A 24514-nucleotide genomic window follows, 5' to 3' on the forward strand; every position below is an offset into this window, starting at 1 on the left:
CTGAAACAAAATGAAAATTTTCCTTTTGATTTTGTGGTGAAATTTTCAATAGACACAATCTTGAAAGTCTTTGTGAACTCCGTCCCTTTGGATGACAGTTGATAGTCCTGGTATCTAATCCGACATCCTGTGAATAAAATCAGGCAAATTCAGCGTGTTCTTGTCATGCACATTAAAATTTTCATTTACGATTAGCGCTTGGTGGTGAATATACCCAAATGATTTATACATAAACATGACCAAACATGAAACAATCCAAAGCCCTTTAATAATTAAAAGACTGATAATTGTACTTGACAAGAAAATATGCAAAATAGGAAAACAGGAAATAGGAAATCTTTTTTATTTGTCTTGTCTTAAGTTTGCTATCTTCTTGAGTGTTTAGTGATTTCATACAATATATGAAATGTGTTTTATTCGCATGTTTAGCAGCATTTGAAATATTTCTGTTTAATATGGTCTATCATTTCAAAATACAACTCTGGGAGTATCAGTGTAAAAAAACAGTTCCTAGTCTGAAATTGACCGGGACGCGCCTTATGACATTTGTAAAGTTCAATTAAATTTATTATTAAATATTAATTAAATTGTAAAGTGATTTTTGATGGTTTATATGTTCAGAAAATGAATTGTTTTATATGTTAGTACTGCCACAATAAAACTGGAGTGAAAATCTTAGAGTGAAATCTTTATTGAAAATCTTTTCATTTTATTGAAATGTTGTATGTTTAGGTTACACTTAAAAATGTCTTCGACCAACATACATTCTTAAAGGCTATCTACAGTATGCAATAAATGTCTTCAAGCTGAAAAATAATTCATGCACTTTTACTCTGATGAGTTTCACATAACAGAGTAAATATCAGCATGAAGGCTTTTCTGGCAAACATTTTGTCCACTGTTTATTACAGACTACAGTGCAGTGGAGACCAACCGACTGTGATATCCCAAATATAACATGATGCAATTACAACTTTGGAAAAATGCATAAAACTATTGCTTATAATTATAGGCGTCCACAAAAGCACTCTTTTTTTAATTGAAACATTTTTTTTCTGTTTTTAGCATTGAGTAAAGAAAAGGGTAAGATCTGAAAAACATGGGTGTCTCAAATCCAGTACCAACCTCAGTCATCAAACTAATTCCGTTTCATCCATCCATGTATCTCTTCAGCAAACATTCTCAAAAAGTTGGCTGATTTCAATAGACAACAAGAATGTAACTTCTCATTTCCCATCAAATATTCAATTTCAAATATCACTGATAAACATAACTGAAATACTTTTTCACTTTGACAAAAGAACATGAAGTAATAAATAAGAGTAAAGGTAAGGTGCAGCATTTTGACTAAATGAATGTAAACTAAAGAGTCTGTTTTCTGTAATTTGCTGTGAAATTCAGAGCTACTAAAAACAATGAACAACACAAAAATCTGTGCATGCTTGAACAAGTGTCCCATCATTTCAAGGAGTGCCCATAAGAACAATACTGTTGTACCACTATTTCTCATCTTTAATGACTTACCATTAAATATAAGATTTATTATCAGGAACTCTTTGTTGAATCCTCATATTGTACCTTCACATAGATGTCAGGCTCAAATACGTCACCCACAGCCAATTCTATGAGACGTTTTTTGGGAGCCACATGCACAGGCATTATCCCATACAACAGTTTTCATTGGACATCTTTTTGTTGGGACTTCTAGAGAGTTTGGCCACTGATATGGGCTCCTTGCACTCCTCTGCATGCTTGGTCACTTCTCTAAGGTGCAGAGGAAACATTAAACACACGAGTCATGTGCTATGATATTAATGCACATCATCTACTCCTTGAAAGCCGAAACTGTGAAAACTCCATCAATGTGCTGCCCTCTTGTGCCAAGTTAATATCACAGAAAACTTATAGATTATAGTGTTGAATCTGAGGGTCTGGTTTGATGCTGTTTGGCAGCCACATGTTAAGTGTTGTGGACGGCAGACAGAATGTTTGTATTTTTAGTTTTATTACTTTGTGAAATGTGAGCTTACCGTGCTAAATGAAGAACAGCCTCAATTATATTTGAACCATCTTTTGCACTTGTTTCACAAAATAAAGCGCTGTATGTCTGCAATTAAAAAACACAAAAGTCATTTAGAATGAATAAATCTTTTATTTTTACATGACTGAATAACTATTAAGGAATTTAATTGTTTTTGTGCAGTCTTGTAAAATAACAGTGCTTCGGTCTTATTAGCATTTCAAATATTTAGTTTTTAAATACTATGCTTGGATATTTTTTCATGCTTTCAATTATTATCACCATTAGAAAATGGATGACTTAGACCTTAAACTTATACATTGAAAATATAATCATTTTCTTTTCATGATATAGAGCAAATGGTGTCCTGGAGCTAAAGGACATGGTACTAAAAAGGTTTGTGGAAAAAAGAAAAAGTGGAATTTGTCTCCATTTCTAAAACATTTTTTTTTTCATTTTAATAATTATAACTATTTATAATACAGTAATTTGATACAAATAAATAGGGAATGTGCTTTATGTTCTCTTTTTAAAAAAAAAAATTCTTTGGCATTAATTTGAGTAAAATTTGGAGTGTTTTCCTTTTTTTTACCTTTTAATCCTGCTTTTGCATAACATCATTTTATCAGTGTCAGTATTAAGAGATGAGGGTGTGCTGCTAGAAATATTCTGGATCAAATGAATACTGACAAAATTGAAGTATAGGAGATAAAAAAGAAAGTGAGTAACTGCTGACCATGGCTAGTTTCTCTCCATAGCTTGTTGGAATACAAGTCACTCCCTCTTGAAGCGCTTGTGTCCTCATGTCTGTCTTATTGCCTACGAGCATGATAGGAATGTCATCCTGGGACACATCCTGCATCAGAAGAGAGACCAAATCAATTTCTCATTGAAGATGTAACCTGCAAAGTTCCTTTGAAACAAAGTGCTCTTCACAGGAAACCCAAACCTGCCTAAATCAACCTGGTAAAGGACGTGTATTCTCATATACTGTCCCAATGCACTGTAGAAAACTACAATCCGAAAGTCACCATCATCGTAAAAAATGTAGAAAAAGCCTCTACTCCTTCAAAAAAAACGTTATCATCTTCAAAATAAGATCAGGTTCTAGGCTCAGATTAAACCAAAACGACGTGACGTGTTGACGTGGTGTTGGTGCACACAGAGAGGGAGCCATATGGAAAAGTAGCTTGTGCCGAGGGTTAAATATGTTGGCGGGTATTTTATGCTTGGGCCTGTTTTTCTGCCAGAGGACTTGGACATCAACAAGGACTCTATCAAATATCAATAGATATAAAACACTTAACTACCCTCCGTCTGGAACCTTAAAATAGGAAGACGTTGGACCTTCCAATAGCACAATGATCCAAAACATACATCACAAAAAGCAAGGTCCTGCCATGGCCATCACGGTCCCCTTTCTTGAACCCCATAGAAACCTCTTGGGGTAAACTGAAGAGTCCACTTCCAGATGTAAAGGATCTGGAGGGATTCTGTATTTAGGGGATTCTCTTAGATCTCTTGCCATGCATTCTCCAATCTCATCAGGCATTATATAGGAGAAGATTTAGAGCTGTTATCTTGGCAAAAGGAGGTGGCACGATGCACTGTACTAACTTTAAGGGCAGCAATAATTGTGCCAAATACATATTTAACAAATACTGTATTTGTGTTTTCATGATAAAACTTTGCTTAGTTATTTTGAATCAAAGATCAAAAGGCTAAACAATAAAGACATTTTTTCATAGCCTTAACTGCTCAAATTGACCAAGTGTGCTAGCTCCTCTCCAGTCCACCAAGGTCATTTATGGAAACTATGCTACAAAAACATGTCATTCAGAAAAAACATAATTTTATAATGTGACAACTATGAGCACATTGGCAAATGACTGTTACATTTACATACCATCACCTATACAGCATTGATGCAATGACGAATGACTGCGTGAAACTACACTCCCAAGTATGTCAACATTATTCAATCCTAACAGAGGTGAAATGTGTCATGAATTTAACAATAAAAGTCAAAGAGAGGAGAATGTGATGTAAATCGAAATTATGATTACTGTGTCTCCGGTGCAAGAAACTTTCACTGACATTGAAATGATCGAAATAAAAAAACTCAACACTTCACCCGAGTTTACAGTATACAGTGCAGGAAATACCTCAATAACGTCAACCCACTCGCGCACATTCAGAAAGCTCTTCTCACAGGTGACGTCGTACAGCAGAAGAACTCCATCTGCTCTCCTGAAGTATGACTTCGCAATGCTTCTAAATCTGCAACACAGCAATGATACATTAGAAATTCATTTTTAGATTTTGATAGGGATTAAAAAAATCAAATAAACATTAATTTTGAAAATAATATTCTAAAGAAATATTCACCAAAATATGAAAATTCTCTCCTCATTTTCTGACCCAGCGAGTCCATTGGGTCGTTTATTCAGTGATCATGTATTCATTTTCATATTTCTCTAAACTATTCCTTTAGGTCTTACACACATTCCTTGTCTCTTGTGTGTTTTGTAAAATATGTCTTACCTCTCCTGACCGGCTGTGTCCCACAGCTGCAGCACTGTTGGGACACCATCCACCACCAAGGTTTTCATCTGGAAATCAACACCTGCAGGGACACAGATTTTTACACGAATAAGAATTTCAGTTTTGTCTTCATTATATATTAAAATTCTAGTGCAGCTGGACTATATAAACATTCTGTCATCATTTACTCCCCTTCTGTATGACTTTCTTCCTTCCGCAGAACACAAAAGAAGATATTTTGAAAAATGTTGTTAACTGGACAGTGCTGTTCGGTTACCAATATCTTCTTTTGTGTTCTGCGGAAGAAAGAAAGTCATAAAGGTTTGAAATGACAAGAGGGTGAGTAAATGATGACAGAATTTTCATTTTTGGGTGAACTATTACTTTAAGTACACCGGTATTAACATGCACACCCTATGTAGGAGAAGTCTTACCTAGAGTTGCGCTAGTGTTGCCTTTGAACTCGTTCTTACAGAGGCGAAGTAGGAAACTAGACTTGCCCACTGCAGCGTCACCAGCCAGCACAATCCTGTAGGCCTTTTCAGGTGGAGTCTGGGTCACTGCCAACTCATCTTTCTCTCTCTGAACACATGCACAAAATATGGAGTTTACAAGAGCGTTTTAGGTAAGGATTAATTCTGGCCAGTGAGTTCAGTACCTCAGTAAAGATAGCTGACAGGCATTTCTTCCCTGAAGCAGTAACATCTTTTTTCGAAGTGGATTTCGATGGAGCCCAGCTTTGAGCCGATTCACCATCGGACCCAGATGCAGCTTCGTCTCGCACCTCGAGAACCTGTGAACACATAGAAAGTATATATCATATGAATTCGTTAAGACAATGTAAAATTTAAATAAACATGACGCCAATCATGCAATTCTCAGGAGAATTATTTGTGTTGCGACCTTTTGTTATAGGAATACTGTAATTTAACAGTTAACAGTGAGCATCAGTCTACCGTCTCTAGCGAAAACTTTCCTGTTGGGTACTGGTGTCATGTCTATGAATTTCAATTACAGTCCTATTCATAACAGTTTATTATATTTCACATATACTTCACTTACAATTAAAAAACACACAATTTCCTTTGACATATGTGGTTCTTTAAGATTGTGATTTGGGGTCACAATGACAAGAGGTTTTGACAATAATTGTGATTTTACTCTCTGTTTTGAGTGTGATTAATTGTCCAAAAAACGAGAAAACACAATATAAATAAAACTAAAGATGAATTTGACTAATATCATTATTTATTTCATTTTAAAAGACATCACAATAATATAGTGATTGTAAATTGTTTTGGCCACGGTAAACCTGTAGTGAAAATCTGATGCTGTGATGGCCCTAATTGTGATTATTTGATCATATGATTATCTTAGGTTGCGTAAAATAAATTGACTTGTTAATAAATATTTAAAAAGATTCATTTATTGGCACTTTCCTTCTACTTCCGCCTTTTTGAGTGGTCATAAGTTTCGGCTCATCAGTGTAGATGACAAAAACGACCTTTCCATTGTACAATAATGTGCACTGATGTGCAACGAAAAGATAAAAGTGTTAATATCCCCACCATTAACTATAAGAGACTTCATACAATGACATCATACCTCTGTGTCCGAAGTGTCTCCAGACACAGTGGTGCTGTTGTCCGCAGCTAGCTCATGACTTGCACAGGAAGCCCCTTCATGCTCAAATTCGTATCCATTATTTGAGCGCAGGGTGGACATGCCACTATCCACGCAGCTGTCAGGAAGGCTGTCCTCCTCACAGCTATGTCTGCGCATGGGGTCACACAAGGCCAGGGCCAGAGATTCACAGCTATGCCTGCGCAGACCGGCTATCAGACGAAACTGATTGTAGTCCTCATCTGCACACGTGTTATAGCATCTACACATGTATTCAGTAATATGAACATTACAGTTCTTACCACCTATTTTATGCCTCACAAAAAAATAAATGCTTGAAACAGAGCTATACAACATAGTGTAGGCTACATTACTAACATCAATTAAAGATGATAAATGTCAAAACTCTGTAAACGAAGAAATGTGCACGAACAGATCAGAAATAATGTGTATTAAATAAGTAAAGAGAAAAGTAAATTATTTCATATAGACTTAAGAGTTTATATTAATTACTTTTGATGTCTTACCCATCAAAATAAGGGACAAACGATGTCTTTCTTCGATTCATATAAACTCCAGGTGAGAGCCCACTGACACGCTGCAAGAGAAAAAGGTCACTTCTGTCTTGATAGACTAATATGAAAAGTACATGAGATTAACTTAAACCCGTCCTCCTTAAGTATTAGCTTCAGAAAACTCTGCTGTCAGACGGCTAAATCTACATCTAAAAGAAGGCTGTGGTCTCACCTGAGTCTTACTTCTGCTTTGACTGTTCTCCAAAGCTCCACGCAGACCATCATTGCTATCATGCAACTTCCTGTTTGCCCCTCTGGACAATAAAGAGAATCATAAATATCACATTTAAACAATACATACACTCATTTGCTTAAAGGGATAGATCACCAAAAAATTATTTCATTATTTTCTCACTGTCATGTCATTCCAAACCTGTATGACTTTATTCTGCACAAAACATATTGGCAACACTTAACAATAAGGTTGTACTGTATGTTAACAATTAGTTATTGAATTAGCTATATAACATAAACAAACAATAAACAATACTTCTACAGCATTTATTAATCTTAGTTCATGTTAATTTCAGTTAGTTCATGTTAATTATGTTATATAGCTTATTTTTTACTTGTACATATTTACATACATACATAGCTTTACACTCTCTATATCTTTATCTTATGTTTATTGTATTGTATTTCTTAATTTTTTATACCCATTGGCCCTTATTTAAATCATTGTGTACTTTATTCTATTGTGTTATGGTCTCTGTGTACTGTTGTTGCTGTTTCTGTGTTCTGGATGCTCCTGTCACCAAAACAAGTGCAAACATACTTGGCAATAAAGCTCTTTCTGATCTGATTCTGATTTCAGCATTTACTAATACATTTTTAAAATCAGAAATCATATCTGTCAACATGAGTTAATGAACTAACATAAACAATACACACTGAAAACTATACTGCTCATTGTTAGTTCATTTTAGTTGATGAATTTACTAATGTTAACAAATACAACCTTATCTTTTGAGAAACACTTGTAACCAAACAACACTGGCCCCCTTTGACTTTCCTTGTATGGACACAAAACCACTGTGACGTTTCTAAAAACATCTTAATTTGTGTTCCACAGTAGAAATCGTCATATACAGATTTTAAACCACATGATGACGAATTTTACATTGTACTTTGTTTCATCAATGTTATTGAACAAAAATTGTGAAAATTATATGCATTCCTTATATTTCATAATTTGCTGTTTTTTACTTTCGTCATTGCATTGTTCAGACTGAGTAGAATAAATTAATAGTTATGCCATATGGAACCGGGGGCACTGAGCATGCATTAAAGGTGTCAGTGGGGCTAGAACAGCCTTAGCCAATGGGTTGGCGCGTATGGTTGCGTTGAGGTGTGATGTCACCAAGCTACCATCAAAGTAAGTGTTGTTGAGGCTGCCGCCACTAATCTGGATGAGCTAATTGACACATGAAGTGGGGTTCAGAGGACAGGTCCAGTGGAAGATAATCAAGAAGTGGGGCCTCATTTACAGAATGTTGCATAGAAACCGTCCTAAATTTGGTTTTACGATCATTTCTCAAAGTGTGTACACTGTAAAAAATTCCTGTTAATTTACATGGAAATTTAACAGCAAAATGCTGTTTTCGTTTAATAGCAGTATGTTACTGTTTTTTACAGTGCATTGTGGGAAGACTTGTTCACTTCAGGTTAGTGGTCGAACAACCACAGTATGTCACTGTTATTTAACAGCATTATACCATATTTTCCTATCTGCGCCATTTTGGACTATCAGCATGAGGTACGTCTGCACCTTTATCTATGGTTGTAATATCTTTAAATTAAATGTTAGATCTTAAATATCCAGTGAAGTTTTTATTATTTAAATCACATAACATTTCCTGTTTTAATCAGGCAAAGTATTTCTGAAAACAACGCTAAGATATGCTGGGTAGCGGAAAACTTCTGAAACAGTGACTGGGTAGCGTTAGCTTAAAGAGTACATTCCTCGAGATCATAAAAAATACATTTCATGAAGTGTTTAATTTTGCCGTGTTTGAATGTAAGCAATCTGCCAAGTTGTAAATCCGAAGGTGAACGAATAACAAAGTTATTAGCTTATAAAAAAGGTAATCGACTCTGAATCACGCGAACAAGCCATGACCTGTCCGAATCTTTAACCACAATGTACCTACGTCACTAGAAAAATCCCCGCCTACTGACTGCGAAAACTTAACTCTCTCCTCCCCAAACACTGTACTAGCTCGTTCGTGACGTGTGCATCATGTCTAAGAGAAGCTGTGTTCTATGTAGTGAAACTAAGTCAGTCTTATTTTCACTACCAAAGGAAGAACTTCTGAGGAAAAAATGGTTACTATTTATTTTTCAAACGACACCAAAGGAGTATAAACCGAACGTTTTACTTTGCGCGCGTCATTTTACCGAAGATTGCTTCATCAATCTTGGCGCCTTTACTGCAGGATACATTAAACGTCTTTCCTTAAAAGATGTTGCAATACCAACTTTATTTGGACCTGTAAGCTCCACCGAATCACAACCTGTAAGTGTGACTCTTTATTTTTGTCTTTACTTAAAATTAAATTTGTGTGACGTTATCTCATGTCTGTGTTTAGCTAACGTTACCGTTATTTTTGGGGTTGTTACTGTTTGTTTACCTAACGTTAGCTATAAACTCGTTGCGCTAATGTAAGTGTTCAACCATATTAACTCGCAAAGTCTTTATTTCAAGAACTGCGTGGTGTACTATAGTTATAATAACATCTGAAGATACGAACACCGTACACTGTATGCCGTGATAACTAACTGTTACAAGAGAAGTGTCTAAAACAGTCCTTTTTCTTACTGGCATCTGTATAAGGATTAAAGAATGATTCGTCAGACTCGGGCTCGAACTGGTAAGGTAAAATCGACGCCATCTCTCTCTATACACTGTTAATATCCAACCACCTGCAAACCGTAATACAGCAGTAATGATAGGCGGTCCATTTGCGACACATGCTGAACGCGTTTGACCAATCACAGCAGACTAGACCATTTGACCAATCACAGCAGACTAGACCATCTGACCAATCACAGCAGACTACACTATCTGACCAATCAGATCAGACTACGCTGGCGGAAAGGCGGAGATTACACAGATGAATCGCGGAACGAATCATTTGAGAGTCAGTCAAGAAGTAAGGTAATAAAAACTGCTTATTATTACGAAATAATAGTATTTTTACATCATGTATGTACATAAACTTGTTGTCGGACACTCCATAAACCAAAATAAGCCCTTAAAAATATTGAGGAATGTACTCTTTAAACAGGAGATTCAAATGCTCGTAATTAAAAGGTAAGAATTCCCCTAAATTTAATCCAACTTGTACGTTTTACTAATATCTGTGTAAAAGATGAATCGGGAACGATCTAAATCAATTATTGTTTTTGTGTAGTTACACTTTTAATGTGCGCTTTCTGTCCATGTAAGTGAGAAATATTTTCTATTGTCTGCAAATTCGCCTGATTTTTCGTGTTATCTTAAAATCCATTTAAAATAGTATGTTACCCAATACCCACTGATTTATTATAGATCAGTGATGCTACCAAGTATGTATAAAAATACCACTAAGTTATAAAGATTCGGTCAAGCCATTGTAATACATGCTGGTAAGCTTTCCGTGTGCATGCACTGATGGTAAGATACATTAAACAGTTAGTTTATTAAATATTTATGTTTTGGTAACTGGGTATATAAGTAAAATCCCTAATTATTGTCTGATTACTCTGTGCATGTGTCAATTTCAAAACCACTGCTGGCTTGATTGCATAACTATTAGCAGCACAACAGGGCGTGTTACTCTTGCACTTTCATTAACAATTTTATCTTTTTTAGCTTGACTCAAATGCATCGGTAAATCATTAACTAGACACTGATCGGTTGCATCTGCTCTTTAAATAATGTTTCTTTTAAATATATTTCTTTCCAAGGAGGAAGTCTATGGCTCACTTTGCAGAGAAGCAAGAAAAAATTATTCTTCAAGAAAATGTAAATTTTTCTTTAAATTAATTGTGGTTGTTAGTTCTTATATGAAAAAATGTGTAGGAATGCTTCAATCAAATATGACATATTTATTACTCATGTGAATCGTATGACCATAATTCTAGTCTGTTTATTTCGTCAACACAAGCAGGGTACCATAAAACTCTAAAAAGGACACAAGGGAAACCATTAGGCTAAGACTCTCAGTCTGATTCCATTTACAGAGGTGGCCAAAATTATAAGAACACTAGTTTTTTTACCAGCTAAAACATGATTTTAAGTCAGTTATTTCTCTTTCGCTAGTCTGTCAGTAGGAAATATCAGTTTACTAAAAGTATTCATTTTGCCATTAATTGTAATAATCCAGTGAGATTTTTGTTTGCACAAGGAGTCTGACAACAGCCAGTGCTCCACATAGAGATCTGTTCTCATCATCATCATCCAGTCTGTCTGAAATGACATGAAGAACCAGAACAAACTGAGACAAAGTAAATCCAGAAGACCTGTGGCAACGTCTCCAAGATGCTTCAAGAAACCTACCTTTTAACTGTTGTTTAACTGGCTTGTATGTTGTAAACCATGTTTTCATTTGTTTGTTAAAGTGAGAGTTCACCCAAAAATGAAAATTCTGTCATCTTTTACTCACTCTCTTGTCATTGTAAACCTGTATAACTTTCTTTTTTTCTGCAGAACACACAGGAAGACATTTTGAATAATATTGGTAACCGGCCCCCATTCACTTGCATTGGTTTTGTGTCCATACAATAGATGTGATTGGGTGTCGGCGCTGTTCGGTTACCAACTTTCTTCAAAATATCTTATTTTGTGTTCTACAGAAGAAAGTCATAAAAGTTTGAAATAACCAGAGGGTGAGCTAATGATGACAGAATTTAGAAAAATTGCCGAACTATCACTTTAAACCTTTTTGTTTTTTAATTGAATGATTTTTTTATTAACTTTTTTCGTTTTAGGTTAGTGACATTGATTTGAAGCTACATTTGTATTTTATGTTAAGGCATTTATAATGCCTTATTGTGTCTTATTTGTTTTTGTTTAGTTGCTTTACGAAAGCCATTTTTGTATTTTTATACGTTATGGGTGCTTTTTTGTTGCATCATAGTTTGTGCATTAAATATTATAATGATGGCTTGTATTTTTTATGTTGATGTTGAACAGGAATAAAGAAAAGATGAAAAAAGAATAAGTTGGCTTCATTTGTTTTTTATCCACAAACATAAAATGCAGGGTATAATTGCATTACAATTAAAATAAGTTGACTAGTATGTAAATTAACAGTTGTATGCTGCTAAGTAACATTAGTATGCTGTTCTTAAACAGTATCAGGCTGCTAAATAACAGTTGTGTGCTGTAGCTAATAAAACAGTATCATGCTGTTAATTCAAATTATATATTAACAGTAATAAAAAATATAAATAATATAAATATTTAACAGTATAAAACTGGCAACCACAGCTGCCAGTAGATTACCGTTTTTTTACAGGATAATTTTTTACAGTGTACGTGTGATTCATAGAACGAACGTACGTACAGAAAACGCATGTACGCCCCTCTATCAGATGTGAAGTCTATAAATAGCAAATGATCGTGAAAACAGTTTCAGATCTCTGCATTTTAATGATGTCTAATTAATGTCATTGATATATGAAAGATCACCTGTCAACGTCCAAATCCTTCACGAGCGGCAAGAATGACTTTTATTTCCAAAAACCTGCAGCTCCCTGACATGGTGCTGAGCATTTTTCCACATCAAAGACCGTTTTTATAAATATGAACGTTGCCGTGGATTTTTGCGTACACACGCTTTACGATCAAATCTGTGCGTACGCACATTTTATAAATGGTGCCCCTAGCCAATGTTGCGGAAAGAAGAAGCCACTGGCTGTGGAGTGGTTGAGATGGACACATTATGGGCTGCCAAAATGACCATGTAACAATGTGACAAACACCAATGTCTAATCAACCTTTGGTGGGCCTCCCTTGGCTCAGGGTGTCTTGTGATAAAGGGCCGAAACCCCCAATGAGGCTGAGGTGCACAACTGACGATGTGTCACATTGTTGTAAACCATACAAAGGGCATTATCAGCAGCATCTCACCAAAAGGCATCTTTCACCTAGGATAATGGCTGTGATGAAAGTGGGATCGGGTACACAACTCATGAGATGTCTCCTCTTTGATAATAGCAACGAAAGGTAAGTATAAATATGCTATGTATTTCTATAATCATATATCCCCCAAAACACAGAGGATGCACCCGACGAACCCAGTAAAACCTCGGACCTCCTTTCCTCTATTCATATTCTTGACTGTTCCCCTGTCATGCATAAAGTGTGGGAAATGTCCTATTGGGCAATTAAACTGTTCTGAAATAGTGGGATTATAACACCTTGTCCTATTATGCGAATCCCCAATGTTAAAATGTATTAAACTGTATTTAAATCATTTTCCTCCTTCAGTAGTATCAAAGAAAATTATAGGATTCTTCTCTGCCATGCAGAAGTTGTTCAGGAAACATTTCAGGTGTTCAATTCCTTAACCCTAAATGTAAGAAATTGTAATAAATGCTTTTTTTAATAAACAATATTAATAAAATGTTTAAAAGTGGCTTAACCTACAATGATTCATCATTCTTGTAACAACTGAAATGGGCGAGGGTTAATTACATATTATGGCATAAATATGCATGTAATATATTTTTTAATGTGCATCATAAAGGTTTTTTGAGTTTAACACTGGCAAGAAACAATAACAGTCCTTCAACGCAGTAACATGAACCAACTCGAACAAAAACAATTTCTTTCCTCAGCCTGTCACATTCTTAAATGCTACATCAAAACAGTTCCCGCAGGTAAAGTATGAACAAAATATAACTCGGGATTCCATTAAAAAGTTAACATTTCACAAGTTAGTATGCAGAATGTCATATATTGAGTCGAGAGTGTGGTGTAGGTCAAACTCACTGAAGGATCTCGATTTGTCTCTCAAGGTTCTCTCGCTCCTCAGAGAAACACTTCATAAGGGCTTCATCTCTGCACAGGCACACAAACAACGTTGTTAATGTAACAGCTTATCATTTATAGCATATATTTCTACAGGCTGAATGCTCATTTTAAAACACATGCACAGATAAGTAAACTGTGTCTTTGTTTAGTTACTAGGCAACACGTTTCAGACATTCCTGCGCAGTGTGACGTATGAGACCAGGATATCCTGCTTTAGTGCATCACTACTGTAAACAGTCACAAAACCTGTTCTAACAGCTGCTCAAAGCCAATATGCAGTTTGTCTAGTGATTATTGCTCCCCATTATAATACAATGTATTATTTGTATGCATGTATCTAGTCTGGAGTGTCAGGATGAGTCAGTAGGTATTTTATGAGTTTCTGTGAGATTTCTGGTCTAAAATAAAGGGTTAATTATAATAACCTGGTCTACCATGAATGCTGTGATTCACACACATTACCTTTCACAGTTGATGCTCTGGTCGGTGAGATCGCTCTTGAGAGAATCCAATTCACTCTGGAGAAACGCAACATTAGTGTGGCACACCAATAGCTCTTGTTTCAACTTCTGGTTTTGCTAAAAAAGGAACAAAACCACATTAAATCAAAGTCAATGTTTAGATACTCTATTGAAACTTAAAAGGAAAGACAGAATGAACATTTGCTGCTAATTTACTCACCCAAGACCATCCCTGATGGATGTGACATTTTTAAGTAAAGAAAAGAAACAGTAAAGAAACATTTTTGCCGTGGTCCTTGGTGATTTTTTAAAACTCAAGTCCACGACTGCCGTCGCTCTGAGAGTCAGGAAAGCAGATACACTTGGATTTTGTGAATCACCAAGGACCAAGGTTTCAGATGAAAATCTACCGAGAAAAATATCACCTACATCTTTGCCTCAGGTCAAGTAAATTATCAGCAAATTTGTATTATTTGGTGAACTATCGCTTTGAATAAGAGCCATACCAGCAGTATCTCATTATTTTTTCGTTTTAATGTTGAGGTCTCTTCTTTGAGGCTGGTGCTTTTATTCTGGTTCTCAATCTAAGAAAAAAAATGAATTCAGAAACATAAATATTCTTTACAGCTAAAATATTGTATCCAGCTACAACAGGGGTTCTCAACCTTTTTGACCCCAACTGTATTCAACAATATTCAAAGGCTCTGCTTACAAAAACTCAAAATTTCTGCCCAATGAAATATTTCAGAGCTTGACATGGACTGGAAAAGTGTTTATTCAATATAAAAATGAACAAATAATAAGAAATATCTTGGTTTTTAGTTGTTTTAAAATGTATTACAATGCTCATTTTGACTCGTTTAACAAATTCTTAATCATCCCGAGGTCCCCTTGGAAGTCAGCGGGGGCCCCCTTTTGGGCCACGGCCCCCCTGTTGAGAACCACTGAGCTAAAACTATGAAGTATTCTTTGTGCTTCATGATAAGTTCCTAACAGAAGTTTTTAGTCACCATCTGTAGGGTCTGTATCTTCTGCTGAAGTTCACATATCTGAGACTCATACTGGTGTTTCATGCTGCACAACGCTGCCTCTGCTTTTTTAGACTCCTAGAAGAAATAAATAATACACAGCTAAGGTAAGAAAATGTCTCCGTATAGCTGCTTGATCGACTACAAATGCCATATACGTTTAGAGGAATTTTAACAGGTGCAGTTGAGCAAACACTCAGTTTAGTTACATAATGAGATAAGTCGTGGAACATGGGTTTAAGATAAACAACACCGTTTGGAACAGAGCAGACACAAGACTGTCGAAGATTGTTGCAGTAAAATGTGACATAATGGTTCAAATAAACCTTGAACCCTGTCCAAGACGCTCACATGATTTGGCCAGATGCCAGTTCATAGCATATTTACTAGTCCATATATGAGGTCCATCACACTACACAAAGTTCTTTCACCACAGCAGGGTCATTCTAAAACTGTTAGTGGATTTTGTGTCATTAATATAAAGCACCAATGCTTGTGTTTCAATAACAAAATATATATCACATCACTAAATTCATGTTTCATTGCACAACAATATTGATGGTCAGTTGATTAGAACAAAAAACTGACATAGACAATAAACCCAAATGTATTTTTAATGCTTTATTGTATCGTGGCTGAGATACGGAGATAGCAGATTTCCCCACCTGTAGACGTGTGTTTCTTTCTGTGGTGTGGATGCGATGGTCCATCTCTTCCTCCATCTCACTCAACTGTATAGCGGCCTGATCCTGAGCTCTATAGACCAAACACCATAGCATCATGATCACACACAGGACCAACATTAGCGACCAAAGTTGGTGGTTAAAGCATACTGTATCCATGGTGGTATATGGATTTCTATGGGTGACAATGTGTACCTCTTCACAGCGAGTGCTAGATGCTCCATTTCTGTGTTCAATATTCGAATCTCTTTGATGAAATTGCTCAGAACTCTTTCAAACTGAGAGATCATTCTGGGCTCCGTCAGACTGATGTTCTGGTAGAGAGTTGATACCTGTTCAATCCTACACACATACAACAATGCCTTTAAATAAAACATGTACATTAAGACTACAGAAAATTATATATACACACACTGTGCATGTGCATTTTTGGAAAACATTTGTGCCCTCTTGTTTACTGTAGTTGTTGAAGCTGCTGGTATAAAGATCACGTGTCTTTCAGAAAATTAGCAATCAAACACAGTTTATTATATCACTACAGCATGACCTGGAAAGGATGGTGCCAAGTTGGTTATTAATTGCATGGGTTTGAGCCTCATGACTTTGGTGTTTTCTATTATAAAGTAGGACCTGTGGCATTTAATGCTATGCTGATAAGGGAAATAAAAGGGGAATTGAGAGTACACTAATCAATGTTCTATCAGCTTTAGTGTGGCATGATGTGTGTCTCGTGTTAAGCCTCTGGCAAGAATCAATGTCAGTGTCTTGTCATGAGGAACACCAAAAACAAGCTTTTAACAAGGATGACCTACAGCAACCAAACAGTTATCCATCCATCAATCATATATACCACTTATCCCTTTTTGGGGTCTAGGGGGATGGAGCTCTAACCCATCTAACTTGGAGAGAGACAGGGAAAAAACCTGGGCTGGGTTTCCCGAAGCCTTCTTAACGCTACGTCATTCTTAAGTTATACCTTAAGAGTGGTAGCGATATATTGGTAAGAACGACGTAGTGATACGAAGGTTTCGGGAAACCCAGCCCTACAGGACAGGTTGTCAGTTAACCAAATAACAGCTAAAGTCAAACTAAACGCAAATGTTATAAATAGACTACAGAAAAGACAGAACTTAACTTAAGTACCACTAACTTACGGTAAATGGACAGATGTGTACCCTACAAGATTGGAAATGTACACGGACCAATAAGCGAAATTAGGTCAGCTATGTGTAGTTATTATAATTGCAAATATGATTAATTATAAGCAATTGCTAAATCATAATTAGGCTACTCTTTAAAACTTTTTAATTTGTTTATTTTAAATATTTGCTTAGCCTTACTAGCAGCATAAATATTACACCCAAACAATGTAAAAAGGTACAGTACAGTTATCAACATGATATTATCAACAAGTAAAAAAACACACTGACATTGCCGTTACATCACGAATGGCCTTACATAGATAGATTATAAATTGTTATACAAAGCATAGCCTAAATTATGTATTTTATATAAATTCTTATTAAATGATCATGTGGTTGGCTCCAAATCAGTAAAGAAATGATGTTGAAATGATAGGAATCCTGTGTAGATTTAGCTCATTCTTCTATAGTTTATTTTGCCAGCAAGTTGAAAAATGTTTTACATGACCGTATAAAGCTCTTGTTCTGTGCCTCCTATTACCTGGGAATGAACTTCACCTGATCTTCCTGGCGGGATTTAAAGTCCTCCCAGGCCACAGAGCAACTCTCAGCGGTGTTTTCACTCATCGTGTCCGGGTTCAACAAGTGTGATTCCTGAAACCCCTTCATAAACTCCTCCAGATTGATTGTGCCGTCTTTATCGCTGTCAAGTTTGGAGAAAATCGCATCTACCTCGGTGGATCGGACATGCAGCTCGGAACATATTTTGACAAACTCCCACTTCTCGATGCGTCCGGATCGATCCACATCACAGGCGAGGAAGAGCTCATGGAGTTTATCCTTCTGCTCGTCTGATCCCATGACTGCTCGACAGTGTTATTATTCGACAGAGTCACTCTTCAGACTCTTTTGACCTTGTGCTTTCATGCTTGTGTACTGGATTAAGTTTGGTAAGTGAAACAAACGCCCCTTACACAAACTACTAAGGGAACTGCGTTAAGCAAACAAGCGAGATCTCGGTCAATCTCCAGCGATCAGCGCGACGCGATATGGAGGCGTTGCGGCGTCGCATCAGTGTGCAATCGATGGGGCGTAATGGACATTCAAAAACATTAAATAGTTCTACCATCCTTACGTACACCACATTCTTGCTACAATAGGCCTATACATAGCTTATCTGTGTAATTTGTAGTAAAACTAGTTGCCACATTGTCTAACTACTATATAACCATATTATTGGCAATAAATCGCATGATGGCAAAAATGGCAAAAAAATTGGCATAAACACGCTACATCATTTTCAATAGGTGTTCTTTATCACTCGTCTTTTCACTGGTATTTTAGGTATTCTTTTCTCGCTTTAATAATAAAATATTAAATAAAAATATACATGCTGTAGCATGTGCACCATTTTCTTCACAACTTCTGACTCTTTATTTGTTTCAATTTTCCAATCTTTGGAACATGAAGAAAATCCAGTAGTATAATTAACTGCCCACGTGCTATTTAATATCAAAACACTAGATGGAGACAAAATATTTAAAACAACAAACTTTGTCCTGTTAACCCCCCTACAAATAAACTTAAGCATATGAGTGCATTTAGTTGTGTTGTGTTTTTTATGTGAAACATGTGTAAAATATGAATGCATTATCAATGACACGAGCTAGATTATTCTGTAGCCATCTTTAAGAACCGTCTGAAAACACACCTCTTCCGTCAACACCTGACTGATCAGCTCTGACTTCTATGTCTTTTCTACTCTCTTAAAAAAAAAACGTATCTCTGTACACTGTGATAGGCTATGTGAGACCAATTTTCTTGCACTCATGCTTTTTGTTGTCCTTATGTTGTTCCAATTGCTTCCATTGTTTCCCTCATCTGTAAATCGCTTTGGATAAAAGTGTCTGCTAAATGACTAAATGTAAATGTAAATGTAGATTAATTGTGACCTGTTTATAAATCATTTTTAATTGCCTTTGAGGAGCTTTCTCTACAGCAGAATCTAATGAGAATAAAATAATTTCAACTACAGCACAGAGATAAAATAACAAGCACCGCTAGAGAAAATGCATCTTTTCACAACTCGGACTACAGCTGTAACACACCCGTTCTGTATATCATTTGTAAATATCCCAATTATTGATTATTTTATAAACCTTTAATTTACCTTATTGTGTTCAAATAAGAAACAGGTAGCCTGTACTGTTATACGTTCATTCTCAGTACCGAACAAGTTGCATTAAAACTTGATCAGATGGTTTTGCCAACTTTGCTGACAATAAGTTTTGTACATCGACGACAATTCAAAATAATTCGATTTTGCCATGTAATGCATTTTTAGCACATACAATACATTGGTATTTAATAGAATAGGTTAGTATGCTGTACAGTTTTGAGCAGTGTTTTGGAAAGTATCACTGCATATAATAATAATAATAATAATAATAATAATAATAATGCATATGTCTTAAATAATTAAATTGTGTTTACACATTAAATCCCCAGTTAGTCTCACTTTATACTTGTCAATCATATTTCAATTTTATTTTGAAAGTCGTTGAGACTGCGTTTTATTACTGTTGTACTGTGTAATATTAATAAGAATTACATATGTGCTTTTATTTCATGGAAATTGTCAAAATAAAATATGTAGTATTATTCAAAAGAAAGCATAAAAAAATGTTACAGATGAATTGTGACAAGGACAAAGAAAGTTTGTTATCAGCCCAGCAGAAATTAAGAAGATCAGACAAACATGGAGAGAGAGAGAGAGAGAGAGAGACAGCGAGCGAGAGAGAGAAAGCGAAAAAGCGAGTAAGCGGGAGGGAGGTTTGAGGAGGGGAAAAAGAGCCAGAGCGCAAGATTGAAAGTGAGCGAGATCATGCTGTTTGTATATGCCTTCGTGTACTGTATCTCTTGCCATGCTTGAACTGTCAGCTCTCCAAACTCAGCCTCTCTTTATGCCAAATAGATTTATTCCACAAACGTGTGTGTGTGTGATGCGTGAAACCCCAAATGCACACCACGCCATTGTCTGTCTCAATTTTCCTCAGTGTGTGAGAGTGGACACACACATTTCTCCATCAGCATACGTCTGTATGTGTGTCAAACGCAGTTGCTCTGCCTCGGGTCCCTCCAAGCTCCAGTCTTCTAGCTTCAGTGCTCTCATCGCCTCAGTCTGTGGACAGACACATCCTCTACCCTCTCTTGCTGGAGTGTAGCTGCTTTGCCTTGGCGTACCTCTGGCCTCCATGAATACAGCTGAGGAAATCCTGCCTGTCCCTGGAAGGTAAGTCCAGCCTGGAGGCTTTTGAAGGGAATTGCTTAATGCTTAAAATGAGAGGATTTTCCACTCCGTGTTTCTTGGGATTTGGGATGTATTAGGGCCGGACACTTCCATGACATACCAGAGTTTTGCTGATGTGTTTGGTTTAGCATGCCATAGTTATGTGTAAAAATAGCATTAGATGTAAGAACACATTCACTATTGCATTTATTGACTAACTTGGGAAGTGTATATTATTACAAATTTGACCTGTTAACTTTGAAGTACAAAAATGATTCAGAAAGCAATTTCTTCAGCATCTGCATTGTGCTAAATGTTCTCTATTCTGCCTCACTTAGTTTTTGGTGAAATTACTTGCACATGACATGTTACAATTGAATGGACATATTGGCATCTCGCCTGGACGTTGTGTCACAAGCAGTATTTGCTAAATGCTTCCTGACTGCTGACGTGCATCATCGCCACCAAAATATATTCTGAAAGCTTTTCATGTCTCTGATAATCATTCCAAACAATATACCCTGCTTTCAACTTGATCTTAATGTTATTGAAGAAATGGCAAAGCAGATCTTCCTTGTTAAAAGCCAGTGTGGATTGGGTCAGCCATGTCTGGATTGGTTTAGTTGTAATGTCATTTAGTTATCGTCTTAATCTGTAGCCGAACAGAGCCTTGCTTTGTTATACAACTGTGTACATACCTTCATAGCACCTAATACATGTAATACAGACCTTAAAACAATCACATTTCTGAACTTCAAATCCCAATGAAATGTATACCTTAAATGCAAGGTACGTTTAAATGTTAGGAAACAAAACCTTGAACTGGACCTTTAGGTACACAATAGGTTATGGCAGTGGTTCTCAAACTTTTTCGCTGTAAGGCCCCCTTTGTGTTAAGTGCATCGCTTTGCGGTCCCCCATATAAAGACGTATAATCTTAAACTTAGAATTTTAATTAAACCAAAAACATTCAGTTATACAATGCTGGAACCTCAATTCTTTTGGTTGGTGGTGTCATTTTTCTGATGTTTGATTGCATAAAATCTATGATAAATTTCTATATTTCATAAAATGCCACAAAATCTGTGGCCCCCTGGATCCATCTTGGGGCCCCCAGTTTGAGAACCACTGGGTTAGGGGTTCGATTATGTACCAGAAAGTACATAAATAGTACAGTTTTCTGTCAGTGTAAAAAAAGTAGTGGCATAGCATAGACCTTACTTTTCAACTGTTGGTTTTGCCACAAAGATTTTCATCTATGATCTTTGCTTTCCTGCAGTTTTCTTAAACTATTTTTACTGTAATTTTTACTGATTCATGTAGTCTTTGGAATAAAAACATTCTGGCATCATCTCAGCTCTCAATCATTCTCTGCTTTACTTAGCCTAGATTGCTTAATCAATTTATTTAGGTAGATGCTAATAAAGTCAGTTTGACCTGATTTTAAACTGCTGTTTTTCATTGAAACACAAGGGCAAAATATTTTGCTATAGCCAAGAGCTTGACACTGTACAAGGTAATTTCATGTTGGCAGAACAAAATTTTGTGTCAGCTTTGTCAATGAGCAAAGATGGTAGGTTTTAAATGATGTGCTTTCTGGTGGCAACCTGCGCCACAGATCATTTACCTGCTTTTCTTTTCATGTAATCTGGATCATATTTTTCCTGATTTACTGCTAGACATTTGAAAGAATGTTCCCACCGCTTTTTTCCATGCAATAGATGTAGATTAGTGACCAGTGTCTGTCAAGGCCCAACAATTACAAAAAGAGCTAGTTTTGAGAACCTGTGACACTTGGCATTACTGACGTCAAGCCTGGCACAATTCATTTTTGGAAGACTTTTTCCAACAACCTGTCTGGTCATCTTATTTTTTCCTCTTTGCCCAGCCTATGACAAAATCCTTGTTATTTAAAGTATTTTCTCTTCAAATGTTTTCTCTCTAGGATACAAATTTGACGAACAAATAGGTTGTGTCAATATCTTTACACAATTCAAGGGTTTTGGATTAGACAGGACTCATTTTTGAAGCAATTAAATTAATCTTGACCATGACAGTCTCTTAGTGTCGACATTGAAGTTTTCATGAGTCATCAATTTACAGTGCTGATCGGCTTTAGCAAACTTCATTTTTGAAAATGTAGAGGCGTCTGACATGATTCTGATCCAGCGCTTGTGCTAATAATTGCATGGTTATATAACTTTGAGCATTTCATTGAGAAGCCCAAAGCAAATTGAGAGCAAATCCAGAGCGAATGCTAAAGCTCAAAATTAATCCAACTCTTGTCTGTAATGCGCTGGGAGTTATGATTCCAGCTATTACAATTTAAGATATTCTCAAACCGTTTATTTTAATAGAAGCTTATAAATAAACTTTTAACTCCTTCTAATTGCTCTACTAATTATGTCAATTTGTAATCATTGCAGGCACAGAAATGATATTGAACTGATTTTAATGATTGAAATGTTTAAATGAAGATTCATTTGTTAAATCTGGAGTGCTCCGCATAGATTTAACAACCCCAGATGTCAGATGTCGAAGTTGCTTAATCTGTTATTTTATATAAACAAGTTATTTATTTATTTTAAAAAGACAACTGTGTTACTTGACAGCATGTTGTTTCAGCTAAATGTCAAATGCATTTTCAGATATTAAAGTGAGCTAGTGTTGTGTATGTCTGAAGTTTATGTGAGATGATTTAAATCATGAAGGGTTACATAAAATTACTACATTTTTAGGAGTATTGACATTTCCACTAAGTTGCATTTATAATAATGTTAATCATTAATATTTCACAAGATTTTAAGTTACAGTTATGTATAAAGGATAAACTCTGATATGATTTCATTGTTATAATTTCTTAAAACGTCATTTCAAGGTCATTTCATGATTAGAGGCACAAGGCTTGTTGTGTTGTGTTGTGTTGCTTTGACTATGACCTTGGCCATATGAGGCTTACGTGAGAGGTTCAGGAATATTGGTGTTTTTATAAGCACAATAATATTCTCTCTGACTATTTATATGGGAATAAGGAGTTTCTAGTGGGATTAACTGAGTTTTTGGGGGATTTAGTGGGAAAGGTTACGGAACATTATCTGTGGAACTGCTGAGCAGAAAATCATGAGTCTGTTTGAAAGTACCTGATAATTTAATTCAAATGGTCATAAAATAAAGACAATGAAGACTTTCAAGGGATTAAATGACATGCAGAGGACAATGGCAGGAAAGTATATTAAATGGCTACATATGAAGGGACAGAAAATGAGATGATGGAAAATAAGATGAAGAAAGATGTACCAGGAAGAAATCATTTGTTGGCTGTTCTGTACTTTTAGGGTCTCCGTTGTCTTTTCTGAGACGGCACTAAGATTAAATAGAGTGCACATGGAGACTAATTATGTAATTTCACATGATCTTTTATAGCTTCACAGTAAAACAATTGTGGTGTTTGTGGTATTATTTAACAGAGATCTTGTGAAAGAGCAACCCTCTTGACTGGATACCTACAGTAAGCCATATCCCATTAGAGGCTATAAGAAAGCTGTTTATGGTCTCTAAGATTGGTGAACTCTGCACACTTAAAAACATTTGCTCTTAGTGAGATGTACCAAAGACATTACTGAAAATTACAGTGCTTATAACAGTCCAAAAACAAAATGACCATTTCCATGGAGGCAGTGATGGCAACAAGCTCCAAAAGACTAAGGACAGAGGAAACAGAGACAAAGATGCTGAGACGATTATAATAATGAGACTTCTAAGAGTTTATGGATTAGTGGTGAAAGACTGTATTGATGATTTTCTGACCCAGATGCAAACTAATTACTCATCACAACTCTTTGTTCCCAAAGGACACTGAGCAGATGAGTTTTGGAAAAGCGTAGACGACCATTATTTTTGCCATTCTGTTAGTGTCATCTTAAAAGATTTAAGTGTTTTATGAACGCATATGGAATTGTGTTTTCTACTATTTTGCAATATTGCTGGTTAGTTGGGTTATTTTTTACTGGTTGTGATTTTATTATTTTTGGAGTGTATAAATTGTACATATAGCCTATCATAGAGCGCTTTTCCACCATCGCGCCGAATCGTTCTCGTTGCTTAATCGTTCCACTCTGTGCCGATCCA

General features: G+C 36.0%; 2 protein-coding genes across 5 annotated transcripts in view; one reads left to right on the forward strand and one right to left on the reverse strand.

Annotated features, from left to right (window-relative positions):
• Positions 1–749: 749 nt before the first annotated feature.
• Positions 750–18147, reverse strand: rasef (RAS and EF-hand domain containing). Of its 3 annotated transcripts, none has more exons than XM_057357469.1 (17): positions 17639–18147; positions 16151–16297; positions 15938–16028; positions 15255–15350; positions 14751–14828; positions 14246–14361; positions 13742–13810; positions 6935–7016; positions 6715–6785; positions 6170–6338; positions 5223–5357; positions 4999–5146; positions 4565–4646; positions 4186–4300; positions 2757–2876; positions 2031–2107; positions 750–1764 (listed from the first exon to the last, which is right to left on the reverse strand). In XM_057357469.1, exons 1-17 carry the CDS (start codon positions 17956–17958, stop codon positions 1659–1661), a joined length of 2022 nt encoding a protein of 673 aa, XP_057213452.1. In that variant the 5' UTR covers positions 17959–18147; the 3' UTR covers positions 750–1658. The 3 variants fall into 3 exon arrangements, with proteins under 3 accessions (XP_057213452.1, XP_057213450.1, XP_057213453.1); XM_057357467.1 differs by having other exon boundaries at positions 6170–6449; positions 17639–18145; XM_057357470.1 differs by having other exon boundaries at positions 6170–6449; positions 17656–17755.
• Positions 18148–19979: 1832 nt separating this feature from the next.
• opn7d (opsin 7, group member d) overlaps positions 19980–24514 on the forward strand; it is a 30349-nt gene continuing 25814 nt past the window's right edge. For both annotated transcript variants that reach the window (XM_057357568.1, XM_057357571.1), the window contains exon 1: positions 19980–20389. The gene's annotated coding sequence lies outside the window, so the exon portion shown is untranslated. The remainder of the gene's footprint in view (positions 20390–24514) is intronic.

This window comes from Triplophysa rosa, linkage group LG17, assembly GCF_024868665.1.
Source record: "Triplophysa rosa linkage group LG17, Trosa_1v2, whole genome shotgun sequence".
Classification (NCBI taxonomy): Eukaryota; Metazoa; Chordata; class Actinopteri; order Cypriniformes; family Nemacheilidae; genus Triplophysa; species Triplophysa rosa.